Source organism: Mytilus californianus, unplaced genomic scaffold (genome assembly GCF_021869535.1).
Source record: "Mytilus californianus isolate M0D057914Y unplaced genomic scaffold, xbMytCali1.0.p SCAF_3, whole genome shotgun sequence".
Lineage (NCBI taxonomy): Eukaryota > Metazoa > Mollusca > Bivalvia > Mytilida > Mytilidae > Mytilus > Mytilus californianus.
Genome location: NW_026262679.1, coordinates 52,308,300 through 52,327,023, shown reverse-complemented (window position 1 = coordinate 52,327,023; position 18,724 = coordinate 52,308,300). Strand labels below are relative to the sequence as shown.

Below are 18,724 nucleotides of genomic sequence, written 5' to 3'. Positions count from 1 at the left end.
ATAAATATTAATTAAAAACATATTACAATATCACAATTTCCACTCAAATGGTTAAAAGCCTTTCATATTAGAACCAAAAAAAAAACAACTTCAATAGTCGAGATTATTTTTCTGTTATGCCATTGGTAGTTGCAGTGTTGATTTGGAACCAAGACTTACCAGAAAAAAGTTCCCTTTGTGAACCAAGTGGTGTTTTTTAGAACTGATAAAACACTTGATTAAATTTCCCTTGTAAATTTCTATCATCTTATCCAACAACATCATAAAAGGAAACAAAAGCATCAGATAGAGGAACAACTGAGCGATGTAGCTTGAATGATCGCTCTTACATATAAATAAATAATACAATTTATTATTTCTCCACCGTCCCTCACTATCAATTTCCAGTTGTTAATTGAAGAATGAAAGCGGCCTTACGTGTATTTGAGGCATCCTTTATTTGAATTTAAATGGGATAGAAGCGATTTTAATAGCAAAAATCATTGAAATACTCAGTGAAATGATTCATTTGTAAATTGGAACGTTAATTAAAAAGAAAGTAATAACTTCTTTTCATTCTTCTTGAGAAATTCATATTTGAAATCTTAATTCTTACGTATAGTGGCAAATATTTCATGTATATTCAGGTCAACAACAAATTAAAGTTGCTACAAGGTCGATCAACCGTAATGAAGGGCGGGCATTTCAACTACCTCCGGGAAATGGAAGTGTTGGTAATGGTAAAAAGTTTAGCCTTGCATCAGATCAACGACAACTCCATCAACGAGTTGTTCAAAGGTTTTTTTTAACACAGAGCGCGTGGCACTTTCCATACACGAGGCATACGATTTAACTTCCGCACTTAGACTGGACGTTTCTGCGTATCTATACATCCCTCACAGCCAAACGGACATGGGTTTAATTGACTGGAGAAGTCCAAGGGTGACTACAATTCTATAATATACACCTCATTTAACCCATGAGTTGGAAAAAAGAGGGTGTGACGTTTGTTCCTATAGGATGCCGACTGTCTATAACAGAGAACGTCTACAAAAGATTACAAACAGTTCAAAGTTAAAACACCAACATTTTTAATTTATCAGTTTCAGGTAACTTTTACCTATCATAACCAGCCCTTTTTGCACAATGAAAAATATCCGTTCTAAAACAGGATAGCTGTACTAAGTATATCCATTCTCTTTTATTAATAAGTGAATGATTTATAGTCTTAGTCAATTAAGACTGGTGTCGAAATCGCACCTAATAGGTGTGGGAACTCGCAACCCCACTGTTGACAGTCCAGTGATACATCCGTTTAACTAGTTAGACCAACCTTTAGCTATGCCCAGCATTTGGGGGAAGTTTATTCCTGAACCTGCTAAAACTAAATTCTTAGATGCAAATCCTTATCAAGGTTTCAGTCTTCGGCCTGATAACATTGATACATTTCGGTACATGTATATACATCGTTTACTATTTTATTTGTAATGACCCTTTAGAGCAACGAAGTAAAGTTTGGGTAAAAAAATAAGTACCAGCTAACTTCTTTCAAGATTTGTTGCAGCATTTAAGCGATTGGATTTCTTCAATTAAGACAAACATGCCATTGCTTTAACGAATTTATTTCCCTTCATAAGTAAAAGGGAGGCGAAAGATACCAAAGGGACATTCAAACTCATAAGTCGAAAATAAACTGACAACGCCATGGCTAAAAAAAAAGACCAACAGACAAACAATAAGTACACAAAACACAACATAGAAAACTAAAGACTGAGCAACACGAACCCCACCAAAAACAGGTGCTCCGGAAGGGTAAGCAGATCCTGCTCCATATGTGGCACCCGTAGTGAAAATTTGAAAAATGAACAGAATTTATTTAATCAACCAGCATAGTAACATATGCCTTACATTCTTTTTACAATTCATAAAAGTTTATAGATATAAGAAGATGTGGTATCAGTGCCAATGAGACAAAAAAAAAGTAAACCATTATAGGTCAAAGTACGGCCTTCAAGTTCAATTCAAACCATAAAAGGTCATATGGTTACATTGATGACACTGAAAATATTGCTTGTACAACTAAAAATGTACGTGATATATGTGCTTTTATATTATTTCATTTCGATAACTCTTTTTGATGAAAAAAAGTTGCTCTCAAAACAAATTATTTTAAGTTTTTCAACCAATTGGAATCTATGAATTGAATAAAACATATTCAAATTCTTAAAATCCGTTCGTAGGCTGAACAAATATTTACATATTAAGAGATTATAAATCACCAATGAAAAACATTTTGGAATTTATATCCGAAATGTCATGTAACGGATCTAATTCGACAGCCCAATATTTTTAATAAAGATATTTTTCAATAAGCTTAAATATCAAGCGAAATTTCAGTATACTGTTATGAAAAAAAAATATATTTAAATTAAATCACTAAATATATTCAGAAGAAAAGAACCAATTTAAATCGAATCACTTCTATAATACACTTTAGTCAAAAGATAATATTTTAATCCTTGACGTACACCGTAGGACATGATTACTTAAATAGATAACTTGTAACCTTTTCAAAATTACGAAGAATAAAAGAAAGAAACAAACTGTGGCTTTGTCAAGGAACGAACGGTGCGTACTGGCACAAACAATAGATAAGTCAAGAAGGGACTCTTTTAAGACCTAGCGAGACATAACGGTAAACAAATTGTGATTTAAAAAATAGGTGAAGAAATTTAAATCGTGTATTGCTTCTAAACGAAACAACACAGGTAGACATTGTGTACGTATAAACACGATCACATATTTAGACAGACGGGTATTTTGATACTAAACACATGGTGTCAGATTTCAGTGTTCAATATTTAGATGTCTATTGAAAATTCTATCGTTTGAACGGAAGTATAAAACATCTCGATGTTAGTTTGATTACCATGGTGATACAAAGTGAGTGTTGAGTTTCTTTCAATTCTTTTTTTTTCTAGTTTATGAATTATTTATGTATATAGTAGATTTTTCTTTCGTATATTTTTTTTTCAGATTAAATATCTCGTACGAACATGAATCACTTCCAATGCCTTTTAAATCACGTTTGACATTTGCCTGTTTGATTTAAAACGCATATTTCTACATATAAATGAGTTAAATATAGTATTTTCTTTCATACTTATACGTGCATTGCAGTAAGATTAACGGTTTCCAGACGAATAATTAAGAACCCACCTTATTAAAAGATATACCTAGGCAGCTAGTAGTGTGGGTACAATGTCTGATTTTAAGTGCAAGGGACTCTATGTCACATGCTCCGTTTATCGAAAATGGATACACATGCTGCCTACAGTACTGTTGCATTTAGAAAATGTACTATTATATATGTGTGTCGTTAGGTTGCTGTCTTGTTGAAGTATAACCTACATCTTCGTTTATTCATATTAAATATTAAAAAGAGGCGATAGATGTCAAGGGTTAGAATCAAAAATAAAAATCGATGAAAAACAAAAAATACGACAAAAGACATACAAAAGTCTATAAAACCCTACGTAGAAAAATCAAAGACTGAGCAAAACGAACTCTCCAAAAACAGTGGGGAATATAAGGTCACGGTTCTGGAAGGGTAAGCAAATTATGCTCCACTAATGACATCCGTAGTGTATTCTTGAAATACGAATATTTTGAACATAAATGATTTTAATCTCTGAATTCAAAATAAACTCATTTTAGAGAGCTTTTATCATTTATTTTGAAAAAAAAATTATTTTAATATTTTCAAATCCTGTTAAAATAATTACTACTAATACTCATGAAAACAAAATTAATTGTAGAAAATAAAGATTAGTAAAGTAAAGTATTTAGGTGTTCGCAGTTATATTACATGTCAGAAGTCAGCAACTCATTGACAACAGACAAAACAAAATTCAAGTTCAGCATACTTTTTCTTAAACAATGAACTACTGAAAATAAAAACAAGAAGATTCGAGACAATAATACAGGGATTTATACAACTATAGCGCCCTGAAAGGCCTTGAACAATGAGCAAAATCCTTAGCGTTCATCCTGCACAACCACAAAGACCCACTGATGGTTAAGTTCTCTAGAAGTTTAGCAAGGTTCTTCGACGTGCAGGTAGCGTGACACTCTTTTTACACGAGGCTGCAAATTGTACCACCTTATTCTGACTATACGTGACTGCGTATTTATGCATCATGCATAGCCAAAGGGACGCCCTTTTGAACGTGGGTTTTATTGCCGGGCGGAAGAAGTCCAGTCTACCCATGTTAACCTTTGGGGTTGTATGTCAAAAGAAAATGAACGTTCATTTTTTTTCCAACTAGGTGTACTATGATAGCTATATTTCATTACTTCTGGTATCATTTGATTCTGAGATGTGATCTTATATCTATAGTCTATAGTCGATTGAAATTGCGTCAAAGGTAACTGTGCTGAAACAAATAGTTCCAAGTATGGTTCTTTTCGAGTTTTATGCACATGTTGTCTCTAAGATATGAATTTAAAAAAATGTGAGGTGCAGTACTTTAGTATACATCCATATAGTTTATAGTTTAATCATATACTGCGTAATGTTCAGCAGCCGGTTGTACGAACGTGTCATTAGTCTAATGAGTCATTAAGTCTTCATTAGCCTAATGCATCATAAAGGCTTAATGAAGACTTAATGACCCATTAGGCTAATGCCACGTTCGTACAACCGGCTGCAGGCCTCGTTTTTAATCAATCGCTTTTAACGTTAATTTTGATTATTAAAGAAAATGTATGTATGTATTGGGGAAACGCATGTGGAAATTTATAGTGATAATAGAATATACAAAATATGGCGGTAGGTTTAAACTCTAATTGATATCCCAAGTAAGAATCAATCCATGACTTAACAATATTCAATTATCAATTTATTCTAAAATTCATCTTTCAATAACAAAAAGTTTTTAACCATGTCATTCTAATTACATTTTCTGAGGTCTGTAATTAAATTTTCATTTCAATTTAACTGTAATGGCTCCTTTGACATTAAAATCAAACTACGTGTGCGTAAAAGTTAAAATTTTCTCGATAAGTCTACGTAAGCTTTGATAATATCTTTGTCGTTAAAGTAATTACAGACTCCGTTTTCAAAATCAACTTAAAAAACAGTTCATTTTCTAACTAAATATTGTTTAAGTTATAATGTAGTACATGTTAGGCAGGAAGAGAGACTTTCCATTCGAAAATATACTTGTATTTACTGCGGAGTATTTCAGAAGAAAGTCACGATTTGTTTTCTAGTTAGGCTCAGAAGAACTAAACGGATTTTCAGAGTGAGTGAAGTTTGTCCGTAGGTTAGCAAGGCCGTAACTATCATTGAGGCAAGTGAGGCAATTAGTGAGGCAATTGCCTCACTAAAATTTTGACACTGAATTTTTTTTTTTGTGTATTTGTTTATGGTAATTAAATACGAAATATAGTCATTGGTTTTTTTCTGTCTCAACCTTAATTTCTATAACTTCACTTAGAATAACTAATGTCGGGAATTAAAACTGCCTGTTGTTGAATGACATTTTAAACTAATTTCATTAACAAAAAAAAATAGTGGAAAATAAACTTAATTGCATGAACACGTGTGCAAATATTAACCACAATTGCTTCAAGAATAAAAAATGGATTTATTTGTTGCTTTTTAAAATCATACCCTTTAGCAGTGAGCTTAATTCGACATTTTTAATTTCCAGTTGCATTATAACTACCATAAGCCGTTTTCAACATGTGTTTTAAAATCTTCTACAGTGTAAAGTGTTTAAAATTAATCTTTATGTTAGTAATACAAGTGCATTTGCATATTCATTAAATCTAAGATTGAATTAATCGTCTTTGTCAGAATTTAAATTGGTGTTAACGAGCATTGGGACTAGTAGGTATTTTAATAATCGAGGTCATTTTTAAATAATTCGTGATTTTGATCTTCTAATCTCACGCATAGAGACGAGAAATTATTTATGTATACACGCTGTTTATTCAAGACTTATCCGGTTCCATGGGAAATATTTCTTATTTGGAGTAGTATAATTATGTTTTATATGGATATTTGTTCCAACAGGTAAGAATATTGAACTATTTTAATAATAAGACGAAGAATCTTTTAGAAACTTTTCATAGCTACGCCCCTATTGTGCAGTAACAAATGCAATCATTGATAATCCCCTCAAATAAACTACAGATTCGGAACGTTCAAAACAATCAACGTTCGTCATATTATCAATAGAGGTCTCTTTTTCATTTCAATTCAAAATTTCATTATTGTAAAACTGATTTTTCTCGAGATTGAGTAATTTTATGTTTTGTGTAAGCTTAACATGTTGAATTTATAGGTTACGTGTCACTTATATCAGCCAACTTGGACATCATCTGTAAAATTTCGAATTTAAAGGTCACTATCTACCTTACCCATCCCCCCAAACAATCTGTGATGAAGGAAATATTTTATCCCAATGCGCTGCAAGATGTTGGCAGGAAAGATTACTAACCAATGCATAGATTGAGACTTAAAGGGGGGATTGTTGAGATCTTAACAATAGTTTAACCCTCCACATATTTACGCTCCATATATGTAGGTGTCTGTCGTATGTATTTTATAGTTTGACATATTGTAGACACATGTCTGTTGTTGTAGACAGTACATTGCTCTCAAGATATCCTTTGGGTATTTTTGTCTTTGGGTTGCAGTCTCATTTGCGTATTCTCCACACCGCCTTTTATTTATATCATATAAATACAGGTTAAACAATAAGATTAGTTCAAACGAAGTAAGTTAAAGAATAATAAAAAAAAAAAAACAGTTTTGACGAAAATGTAATGTCACGCTCTTTTGTTTTGAAGTACAAATATAATGGGAAATTGACTGTTTTTTTTCTCTATTAGACCCCAAAAAGTTGAATTGATCAAGGGGTTTAATCAGGATACAATCAGATATATTATGTAATTTTTACGGCGTCTGTTTTTGTAGAAAAAAAAATAGCAAGTGTGAACCTGAACTGCCTTAACACCTTTGAACATATTAGCCACTCAGTAACAATAGTATATAAAAAGTAACAGTTTAAGATAGATTAATTATTTGTTAAATACTAATAATCAAATATTTATACTCGTTGCTTAAAGGCTTAAAGGCATTCAACGAAAAGGATGAAATATAGAAGTTATTTTTTTAGCGAGATGACCCCCATTTCCCCTCGCCCCAATTTTGATATGTCACAAACTGATATTGCAAAATTTAGATCTGTGACTGTGTATATATGCAATCCACACAGTCACGAGGGCCACTTGGAAGTATCATGAAATGCAGGTAGTTCAATAAATGGTAGCTGTAATTCAATACTCTTGGGTTTTTTTTCGGTGTGGCTCGGATGAATGGCAATGCAAGCTTTCAATATACAATTTCAACTCTTAATAGAATACAAATAACTTTTGACGTCCTACATTTTGCCCAAAAACTTTTAATCATATATCTTGACCTTTTTTGTTAAAGGATGGATTTTAGGTAAGTGCATTGCATATAACTTAAAGTTTTTTCACCTTTTTTTAAAAAGATGCCGAATTACAACAAAATGAAGTAGTTTCACCTGTTTATGTTCCATGACATGGAATCTAAATGTAGTGTAGAAATATGGCCACATAGACTTCTTCCAGCCGGCATTCAGCATCTATCTGAGACTTGGTGGAGGTACTTCAGTCTATAGGCGTGCTGGATTTATAAATACACAGCCACGTCTCTTCCCAAATACGCTCTTGTTTTGCATTGGCTGACTGATGATTACTTTCCTCTTCTCTAAAATTTATCAATCGTTTAGATATAATAAATTGATGTATTGTTAACGTCTCGTAATAAATATATTTCCCCAAACTGTTATCCAAACATGGAAAAATCGTATAACCTTTAAAAATTAATCAGTCTAAAAATTTGTTTGCATATTCAGGCAAGAACTATGTCAAATTCTTTGGAAGACTCCGTGTAGAATTTATTCACTATTTTACTAGACTAGGGACGATTAAGAACTTGACATATGGATTAGACACTTGTGTATTGTTAAAGACCATAGATTACCCTCTACATGTCTTTAAGTGGTTGTTGTCTTATTGACATATAACCCCACATCCCGTTTGTATCCATATGAAAGATCTACTTCCTCATTTAAAAATACCAATATTCGAACTATAGATAAATAAAACGTATGGCACTGATTTCTGTGCGCACGACGTACGTGTTATTTGAATGACCTATATTCTGTACGCTCGAAACCAAAAGTTTTAAAAGTTCAAATAAGAAATATAAAATCTTTGACAGCATAAAAACAAAAAAGGCCTATCCAGAACGATCAAAATCGTTTGAGATCAACTGCTCGAGAGAGTTGGTTGGGTTTGTGTTGCTCACTTTTTTTTGTTTTCTTTATAGTGTTTTGTGGAATTGCTTGTCTTTCGGTTTTTGCCACGGCATTGCTAGTTTTTTTTACGACTTATCGGCTTTGGGTGTCCCTTTGGTATCTCCCGCTCATGTTTTGCAATCTTAATGATAATAAAAATTATATAATTCATGAACTGGAAATTAACAAACAAAATGTCTCAAACATCGGTCATGTTAGTACTGAAGCACTGTGTACTTGGCATATGACACCTTGGAGAATGATAGTGTAGTGGAGGAGGTACCGACATAAAAGCAGTTATGTTACGAATAAGCATCTTAAAATGTTTTTTTAACATGTAGATACATGAACAATGTCAGGTTTGATTTATGAAATATATATATATTTGATAATGGTCTGCCTTCGTTACTGATCTTTTTTTTTAAACTGGCAATCATGCAACAATGTAACATAACCGGAAACTTGTGATTTGATGCAAGTAAAAAATGGATTTTGAAGTATATTATATAATTGATAAAATAATATATGATCATGTAGGATCATGTACAGTAGTGATTTCATTTCCTATACAGATACAATATAACAATAGAGTTGATGCATTCTTTTCAAAATCCACCACATGGTACCTGATGGTATTTGTCTATTTACGAGTTATGAATTATCATTTTTTTTATTTGCTAAAATATTTTCTAACAATGAAGTATTGACATAGACCTTATAGTGGAATCAATACTCGATTGCATATATGACTTGAAGCCAACTGATAACGTTTAAAGTTCTATCTTATTTGTCAACTATTGTCCCCTATAAATGAATGGTGTACCGTGTAAAATTGTCAATATTCTCAGGTGTAATATTGTCTTTTCAATTTATCACATTATATAACGGGTTGAATCAATATATTTTAAGAATTCGGTCGTTTATTAAAAAGTCAAATGACAAAGTATTTAATAGTTATTGGCTAACGTTATACATTGTTATTCCTCCCAATAACTATGCAATTTGTTAACTGAAAGAATATTTTATCATTGGAATGAGTCATTTGATATATTTGCAGTGAAATGGATAATTAAAAAATATTGTTATTTAATATTGTAACGGTTAAAAAAAGGCCACAGGCCTCTTGACCAAGCGATATTGTATCGGACTTTGACAAAAAATACAGATGCGTGTTTATATATAAATATAGGGAGTTGTGGCAGAACCTGTAGAGATGTATATGATTTTTACTTTTTTCTACCCACCGTCTTGATCTAACTTTGAGATACATTATATATTTGGTCACCCGTTGAAGAGCTTTGAGTAGATTGAAAGAAGAGAATTAATAATCCAAATTTTTCTTAGATATATATTACCCCAAAGGTAGACTGGGTTATATAGATATGGTCATCGCTTTGGTTTCTCCGATAAGTTCCGAATTACACCCTTGCTGAAGTGGGTTGTCAGTTTGGCTCTGTGGGATGTATAAATACACAGCCATGTCCGATCGGAATGTGGACGCTAAGTGTATAGAGAGTGCCACGCCCGATGTGCTTTATGAACTATTGTAACGACTCTCTGAAGGGTCCATGGGTGACCTGTTGTCAGGCAAAATTTCTGTCCGTTTCCAACATAACCTCAGTTAAATGTTTCCAGTGGCAATTAAAATTTCCTGCCCTCGTCTCAGTCGAATCCTACTTTGCAGAACCCACTCATTGTATTAAGTATTATTTGTTCTCGTCCTGCAAATGCGTGACATATTTACCTGGACGCTAAGCAAACAACAATCAATCAAACCTTTTCTTTCAGATTTTATTTACCACCCAGTATTTCATGAGACTTGTTTTCTCTTACGTACATTCATCCTATATTATTTCTGTTCCAATTAAAAAAATATAACAAATATATTGAACTACGAGGCAAGCTGAAAGTCAAAGCAGAGTGATCGGTTGTTGTTTGCTTAGCGTTCATTGGCAAATTTGCCATGCATATTCAGAACTAGAAGAAATAATCAATCAATTCAACAGGTAGGTCGGGCAAAGTGGGGAACTCGCCTCCCCCGAAACTTCGGATTATAAAGACTAAATTTTTACGGGATTTGTACAACCTGCACGGCAAAACGAGGGCCTTTCTCTAGCATGTGGTTTAATGTCCGATTGGAGAAATCCAGGTTACCGTATTTCAATACTCTTTCTACTTAAAATGTTTATTTTGTCAGTCAAAGTCGAAATCAGAATAACTCATACAAAGATCTGAAACTGAAGAACGTTACTTGATACAGACACATGCAAATGAATGTTATAACAAATATCTCGATTACACTTTGGCGTCTTTATGTTGCGCCAGTCAATTATTTAGTATATCAGCACACTACTATATTTACTTTGTTGTAATAGTGCAATATGTTGGGAAGAAACAGTAGTCAACTCGCACAGTGATATTTGCCTATAACGACAAAAAACACCTTAAAAGCAATATGTTTGTATTGACAGAACTATACTGGGATATATCAATGTGAAAACTGTCAAAACATCAATTTTCAATATATGTAATTAAATTTGCTAGTACTATATTGAGTTATACCATTTTAATGATTTTATTGATAACAGGTATTCAGATTCTGTCATTAGCAATAATAATATTATCTAAAACAAATATTCCGTGAAGAATGAACCTAATGATTTTCACATTATTTTGCAGGTAACTTTTAACCAGCGAGATTTTTTATAATAAATGATGTGAATTTAAACGTTCTGAAATAAGAAGCTAAGTAATATCAAAATGAATCAGTTCAAGTTTGACTCTGGCGATTCCGCCAAGAAGACGTTCGAGTTTCGGATGTCAAAAAAAGTTTCCGAATTGACTCAAGTTGTTCATATGTTGTTTACCCGCAATCATGAGAAAGAGGTCGAAATTGAGGCTATGAAAGAAGCTTTTGAATATGAAATATTATTAGTGCAAGAAGACGCACAAAATAGAATTGACAATTTAGAAACTAAACGATTGGAATTAGAACTGGAATTAGACAGAGAACGAAAAGCCGGACAAGATCGTCTGAAAAGTGCACTGAAAAATGAAGCAGACAGTCGGGAGGAAGAATGGAAAGCCAAATTAATAGCAAGTGAAAAAAATTTGCTTGAAGAAAAATCCGAGTGCCAAAATCTTCGAGATCTCTTAATAAATGCTCAGAGAGATATAGAAAAATTAAGACAGGGTGTAGCGGATCAGCTTGCTAGTAAAAACGAAGAAATTCTTAGAAAAAACCAGGAATTAGATAAATTAAGAAAATTAGTCGCTAATTTAGAAAAGACCCAGGTTGAAACAGAAACTCATTATAAAGAAATTATACGTGACCTTGAAAAAACAAATGAAAAATTAGAAAAAGAACTTCAACAGTTGCAAGCATTGTTAGAAGAAACACACAGGAATAAAATGAAACTGGAGGAAAAGAATGCTAAATTAGAAACAGACTTGAAAAATTTGCGGAAAGACTTTAGTCGAAAAGTTGCAGAAGTAGTAGCTAGTCAAAAAATGCAACATCATCAGCAACTACAACAAGTTCAAAGCCACCAACAGCCATCAACAAGGCTGTCTCCTGGAGCTTTCACGGTAAGTGTTTCTTTGGTGAATCATGCGTCTTTTTGTCATTTATGGTTAATTTTAAAAGTGAAAATACGAGCTCATTACAGGAAATAATTTCGTATTTTGTTAAACGAATATGTACATTGTGAATTTTAAAAGTCACAAATATCTTTAGTAAATTCACTTTTATTTCTATCCTTACTTAAAGGAAAGTAATAGAGACAATAGCTTTTGAAGCAATTTCAAAATAATAAATTTATAATAAGTATGCATCGATAAAAACAAAACTTGCGCAACTTGTGCAGTAATAATTTCGATCACTGCGTGTGGTAGTTAGTACTAATACACTTTTGATTAAAGTAAGAAAAAAATCAGACATGTTCTAAATGTTAATGTAATTTAAAAGTACAATTTCTACGGTAAAGTGATTTGAAATAAATTTTGGAATTATACCAAGACTTCTTTGAAACATGAACAATCTACTGTAATATACAGATGAAGGGAACGATATTATATTACATAATATTTTTCAACTCAATTCGGATATTTGTTCAAGATATTGAGAAAATAGAAGTTTAAAAGCCAAACAACAACAAAAAGATTACAACATTTATTTAATGTACCAGTCTATAAAAACTGAGTAAAACTCATCAAACATAACATACTAACAATTTTGTATGTCAGACGCAAGTTTTGTCAAGTTTTGTTAACCAGCTGTCAACTAGAAATTGGAGAACTGAATACCAAACAAACAAATAAATAAACAAACAAAATAAATAGTGTCAATGTTTCATATGTTTTGTGTTGGAATACTCGGTGTTCTACATGTACAATGCGGTCTATTAAAAAAAAACAAAAAAACCACACACACACACACAAAAACTAAGCCTAATGAAATTTATGAACTAAAAAAAATAGTTAATCAAATAAGCATATTGAATACTTCTTAAAAGAGAGAAGACAGAGTACGATCATCACGTTCACCCATTCCATCCAATTCTGCAAAGAGAAGAAATAGCCGTGATTCAAGGCAAATTGCCCCCAAGCGCGATGAGGTACTTTTTGGAATAACGTTTAAACAACTACTAAGCGGCACTCACGGATTCATAATCATGTCTGTCTGCACTTGTGGCGATTTTACATTATTTGTGAAAATATACCACTTTGAATTATAATCGAAATTAATGTTTTTTATAATCTTTTTATTCAGTGTGATTTTTCACGTTTATAAGATATATATTTACCTTGCACAAGTTTTGTTTGTAATATCACTGCAAAGTACATGTATGAAACTTTAATGTATCTTAAAACGATCTTGTTTTACTCTTTTCAAAAATTTACTTACTGGTTAGGACCAAGGATTTGTATAGTAACAAATCCTTGTTATGACATACTATAATTATTTTAAAACTGTATGCATGTTTTCCAATTTCATATTAACATATTCTTTATTACGATATTTCAGAACAACAAACGAATCCACTCTCAAATTAAATCGAGGATAGACGTATTCAAAATTACAGTAATCATGGCAAAATAATTAAAAAAAAAAAAAAATGTGGATTTTGATCAACTCACTAAGACGTACGTTTGTGTGTGTGTAATAAAACACCTTAGACATGTCTTAAATTGAAAGGGATAAAATCTGTATCGTTTTAGGAGATTAAGTTCAATATTATATATCCAATAACGATATAACATGGGTATAATCCTTTAAGCGGATTTTTCATTAAATTTTACTGGTAAACAAATAACTATAATTTAAAGTTACATATTATTTTCAGTCACATCATTCATGTACAAACAAGGTAAACTTATATACAGTCTTTTCACTTATTATCAGGGAAACACTTCATTGGCTTCGACAAAGTTGAATTCGAATGTTTTAGATTTGTTGTGACACTTATGAGCACTTAAAATTCAATGAATTTTATTTTTAAAAGTTCAAAGACTAAGGTGAAAAGACTTGTAAAAAATCCTGCCTTTGCTATTATTAAAGGTGGAAAGACATATTTAAGAAATAAATATCTTTCATTGATATTTATATAAGTGAAAAGTAAAAATGGACTATCTTTGATAAAATGTAAATTGGACTTCAGCCAACTTCAATTGTGAAGCACCTTTTTGTATTCAAAGCTTTAGTTGACAATATCAAGATAGTGCAATTCGCAATTAGTAACAATTTTGTCTCAATTTCAATTTCTGTGAATCAATGAAAATTTATTACCTCTGTTAATTAAGTATTGGATGCAATTTAAAATTACCAACTAAGAAACAAAATATCAGCAACAATTTCCAGTAGCGTATTACATCATTTGGGTTGAAGAAGGGTAATAATCATAGTTGATTAATTGCTGCTTATCGGTTGTTAGCTGAAGTTTTAATTTCTAAACGTTTATCAAAGATGGTGCCATCAGCTATGTCCTACTGTCTTGAAATAAGCTATTTATAGTCTATACATATACATGTATGTTACCAAACTTCAAACAATACATATACTTCTCATTTCCGACATTCTTCCTTTTTATATATGACTCATATATCAATTTTTCAATTCTATTCATCCATCTGCTTTCCATCTGTCAATGTTAAAAATAAGCATATTGCAAAAAAAGCAAACCTGAGACACCCATGTAATCTGAAACATTAAATTGACTGAATAGTTACAAACCTCCTTTAAAAATACTGTGGTCATTTCCTATGGAAAATATAGTTTCGAAAGAGCGCGATAGCTAGCGATTATCATGAGGATTTCGAGACCTGTTTTTTGTACGAGCAGCAAGTTTCTAGTTAAGTGGTTAAATTTCCTGTTTCCTTTCAATTTCGTATGTTGTCGCTGACTTCAAACTAAATACTAACATACTTTTTTCTAAATGAACACTTTCCACAGTCAGCTCCTGATATCTAGTAGTTTTGTGTTTAAAATGAATCCGATTATTTCTTGGAAGGTTGGACGTTCGAAATTGCATGATCACATGCACAAGGTAAGCCCTTACACGGGTAAACCAGTCACAAGAATCAAAATAACCGTCTTTTGTAGATGTTTAATATAAAATAATATCTTTTCATTGCTTTTTTATCATATTAGAGTTGTCGAACTTTTATTGTCATTTTGCATGAAATAATTAGTTGGTTTTGTTTTTGTTTTCTGAATTTCATTCTTTGCTTTGCTTCCTCATGTATACAAAGTAATGGATAAGTCTTATGACAGGGGTTGATTTCACATCAACACTTTACTCAAATACATTTTTGCATCTAACCTTTTTTACTTAAGTAACAGATGTACTTGTATTAGGTCTTTATATTTGTTATCCAGCTATCATAGCTTTCCACTACCATATTAATAAAACTTCATACAATTTTGTCATAGCTTTATCAATATTTACGAACTTACATCTTAGTTGGGTTATTTAGTTAACTGGAAAAAAGTAAGTATAATAAAATTTAAAAAAAATGTGAACGAGAAAGGTTTAATACATCGCCACTGAATAATATGAAATAGCTTACATATTTGCATATATGATTATTATATTTAACTCAGATAAGACTGCATTTTATGTATTTAATATCAATCACATGTAATTCCCAATTAATTAATTGATTATGTCTACAAATACGTATACTGAATAATATTGATCAGAAGATTATAATATCTTAACTTTGAGTTAGAATATATATAAAGTTACATTTATCTAATTTTCCTAGGATTATAACGATGAATTGGAAAAATTACGACGAGAAGTTCAGCGATATCGGATGGAGCTCAGTAACCGTGACAGTAACTTCAATAGAGTATTCTCTACTCAGCAACCTCTTACTGTGGACCCTAGAGCAGGAAAGATCGGGATGAGTTCCCAACAAGTTATTGCTTCACACAGGAGTAATGAACCACTGTTATCAAAAGAGAAGTCGTTTTCATATGCCTTTGTACAATCAATAGACGAATCCGTAAGTACTATTGTCGGCTTATGGGTTCATGATCTGTGTTATGTTACTGTTGAAGATGAATATATTTAACACTTTATAAATTTTATGCATTCTTAGCGCTTTTCAAGATTTACCTTCATCAGGAACACTCAAAGACAAGGATGCATAAGTACTGAAGCACGTTAAGATCGATATGACCAAAAAGGGCCTACAAATTATAGCCAAAATCCATCTAAGATCAACTTTGCATATATGTTAACACTCTCCGAAGGGGCAATCATTTAAGTAAATTAGTTCTACTAACTTAAAGGGAGATATGCGTTTACGACGAATATACGTCCTTTTGTGTCACAACTCGTTTGCGTCACTATTTTTCAATAAACCTAGTATTACTTGCACCAAAATTGAAGAAAATTTGTTGCATCGATTCTTGTATAATTTTTTCTAAGTTTTAAATTATGAGTCTCCTCACACTTAAGCAAGGTAGTTTATTATACTTGCTTGAAGACTGATGTTTATTGGTTTTTTTTAATGCATATACCTTTCTGGAATTATGTCTGTTTCTTGCGATTGTTGCTTTTGTACTGCGTCATATACATAAGTAAGTTTATAGCGTACAGTTGCTGGAAATTATTTAGACAATTCTCTTCATTGAAATTGAACAACACTGAACACTGACTTTTGACGATCTCTCGGATACTATTTGTGTCACATGCTATTCAAAGAAGCTTGTACTCTAACGTCTGTGTCTTTGTTTTGCGCAGATATGACAGAAATCCACTAAACACAGTCTTGATCTAATCATCCGAATTCTTTTCACCAATCGTCTTTCTTCGATGAAAGTCCTGTTTTCAAAATCCATATTTTATTGTATTTGAGATATCATTCATCATGGACTTATATGTGTAATAGGTAAACATGGGTGAATTGACAAATCAAAAAAATTAATTTAAGGCAATATAATTCCAAATTCTGACACAATTAATGCATTCGAAAAAAATTTCGGCGCAAATTTCATATCGAAAAATAAATGGAACAAAAATACAGTAGCCGTTGGTGAAGGCTTTAAATGTTTTTTTTTTAATCGTACTGAAATATGGTATTCCGTTTGTTTCAATTGGTTATATGACATGCATAGCTAGAACGTAAATAATCATTAAGTAGTTCGTTAACCTTTGAGAACAATCCGAATCGTAAATGTTGACAGTCATAAATAATGTGTTTTTTGCCTACTTATAAAAGACCCCTGAGTCTCAGTGGCGCATCCAAGGGGGGTTGAGGGTTCCGGGGGTTGGAACCCCCCTTTTTTTGGCCGATCAATGCATTTGAATGGGGACATATGGAACCCCCCTTTCTCCTAGGTTGGGACCCCCCCCCCCCCCATTTTTTTAAATGGCTGGATCCGCCCCTGAGTCTTTTGACTGTTCTACATGTGTAAACAATGACGCTATTTTCCGCAATATGATTTAGTTTCATTGACACATTAATTTTGATAAACACGGAAAAGTAACATCGCCGTTTCTGGAAAGTATTAAAAGTCTTAGTTGATGTCTTTCTATTTATTTTTACTAATTTCCTTCCGACGAAATAGTAATTAACAATGTGTTTTAGTTGATCAAGCTTGGGAACTGTATATTGTTAAGCAGTTTAATATTGTTTTTTCTCTGCAATTGTAAAACATTACCAAGGAATCATATGTACAATTTCAAACTTTAAAATCTATCTATCTAGTTGTTTCAGTCGTTCCAATGCGCTTGACTTCCCCTAACCGACTAAATATCAAGGATGTTTTTCTTATGCTTAATTTATGTATTTTATTTTCAGAAAAGACCGTCCAGTTCCAGGGCCTCTTCTGCAGCATCAAGACTACCGGTGCTTTCACAAGAACAGAAGAATCGCCTTACAAAACTTATGCGACCTAAACCATTATCTAAAGAGGCTTTGTACAGTAAATAAGACGATTTCTTTAAAAGAAAAAAACAATTCTATGTGCCAGACGGACAGTGGTACTCTTTTATAACGTCATAAGAGTACAAATGAACATCAGTCGGACAATTCAAACTTGAACTTCACAGAAATGTTACAGAAAGAACTGCACAAGTGCACTTCACCCCAGTGCTTCCATTGCATTTACGATTTTTCACAACCAAAGCATTTAATGCATCATTTTTCATAATCTATTCATTTCACTTACATGCCCCCTATATTACTTGATTACCGAAACAGTTAGTAAAAGAAGTAAAGGAATAATTAAAATTATACATGTGTGATATTTTTGCTTTCTTTACTTTCTCAAAGTAGTTTCCCTGTACAAAATTGCCTAACTATATATGCTAGATTTTAAATTGGATATGGAAAATATTGAATTATTTAAAGGAAATTTGAGGATGAAATTGTAGGGAATGTAATACTAGTATCTGATTTCTGCTCAATTTAAAACGCTTGACATGTATCCAGTAAATTTTAACTGAATTACTGAATAAACGAAGTTGTGGGATATACTTCAATGAACAGCAAACCCAACGAACAATTATACCAAATATATATATACCAATGTACAGAGTATAACCAAATATATCACAAGAGCAACGTCCAATCTTCATCCATAAACAGTTGTCAGTACACTATGTTTAAGCTAAAAATCGTCACGAGCCTCTACAAGTAGTGAATAACTTTAACAGAATCAACCAAAGATCTGCTAGCAACACCATATTTTCCAAATAAACAAAAGAACAAAACATTAAGGTTTGACATAAAACAACCACTTACTGTGTATTAGACTTAGGAAAGGCATGACTTAACCCTCTCCTTTTAATATCGATCATTGTTGAACTTGACAACAAATACACACAAAAACA

At 32.2% G+C, this 18,724-nt stretch overlaps 1 protein-coding gene across 6 annotated transcripts; it reads left to right on the top strand.

Annotated features, from left to right (window-relative positions):
* The first annotated feature begins 2,728 nt into the window (after positions 1 to 2,728).
* On the top strand, positions 2,729 to 18,136 carry LOC127734847 (protein FAM184A-like). Of its 6 annotated transcripts, XM_052244883.1 has the most exons (6): positions 2,729 to 2,922; positions 11,058 to 11,966; positions 13,724 to 13,747; positions 14,888 to 14,923; positions 15,645 to 15,887; positions 17,691 to 18,136. In XM_052244883.1, the coding sequence occupies exons 2-6, from the start codon at positions 11,139 to 11,141 to the stop codon at positions 17,820 to 17,822; spliced, it is 1,263 nt and encodes a 420-aa protein (XP_052100843.1). In that variant the 5' UTR covers positions 2,729 to 2,922; positions 11,058 to 11,138; the 3' UTR covers positions 17,823 to 18,136. The 6 variants fall into 6 exon arrangements, with proteins under 6 accessions (XP_052100843.1, XP_052100844.1, XP_052100841.1 ...); XM_052244884.1 differs by lacking the exon at positions 13,724 to 13,747; XM_052244881.1 differs by lacking the exons at positions 13,724 to 13,747; positions 14,888 to 14,923 and adding an exon at positions 12,893 to 12,994.
* Positions 18,137 to 18,724: the final 588 nt, after the last annotated feature.

Coding starts and splice junctions, on each gene's coding strand:
- LOC127734847 (XM_052244881.1), top strand. CDS start 11,139: ATGAATCAGTTCAAGTTTGACTCTGGCGATTCCGCCAAGAAGACGTTC. Junction 11,967..12,892: donor TGTCTCCTGGAGCTTTCACG/GTAAGTGTTTCT, acceptor ACTTCTTAAAAG/AGAGAAGACAGAGTACGATC. Junction 12,995..15,644: donor TTGCCCCCAAGCGCGATGAG/GTACTTTTTGGA, acceptor TAATTTTCCTAG/GATTATAACGATGAATTGGA.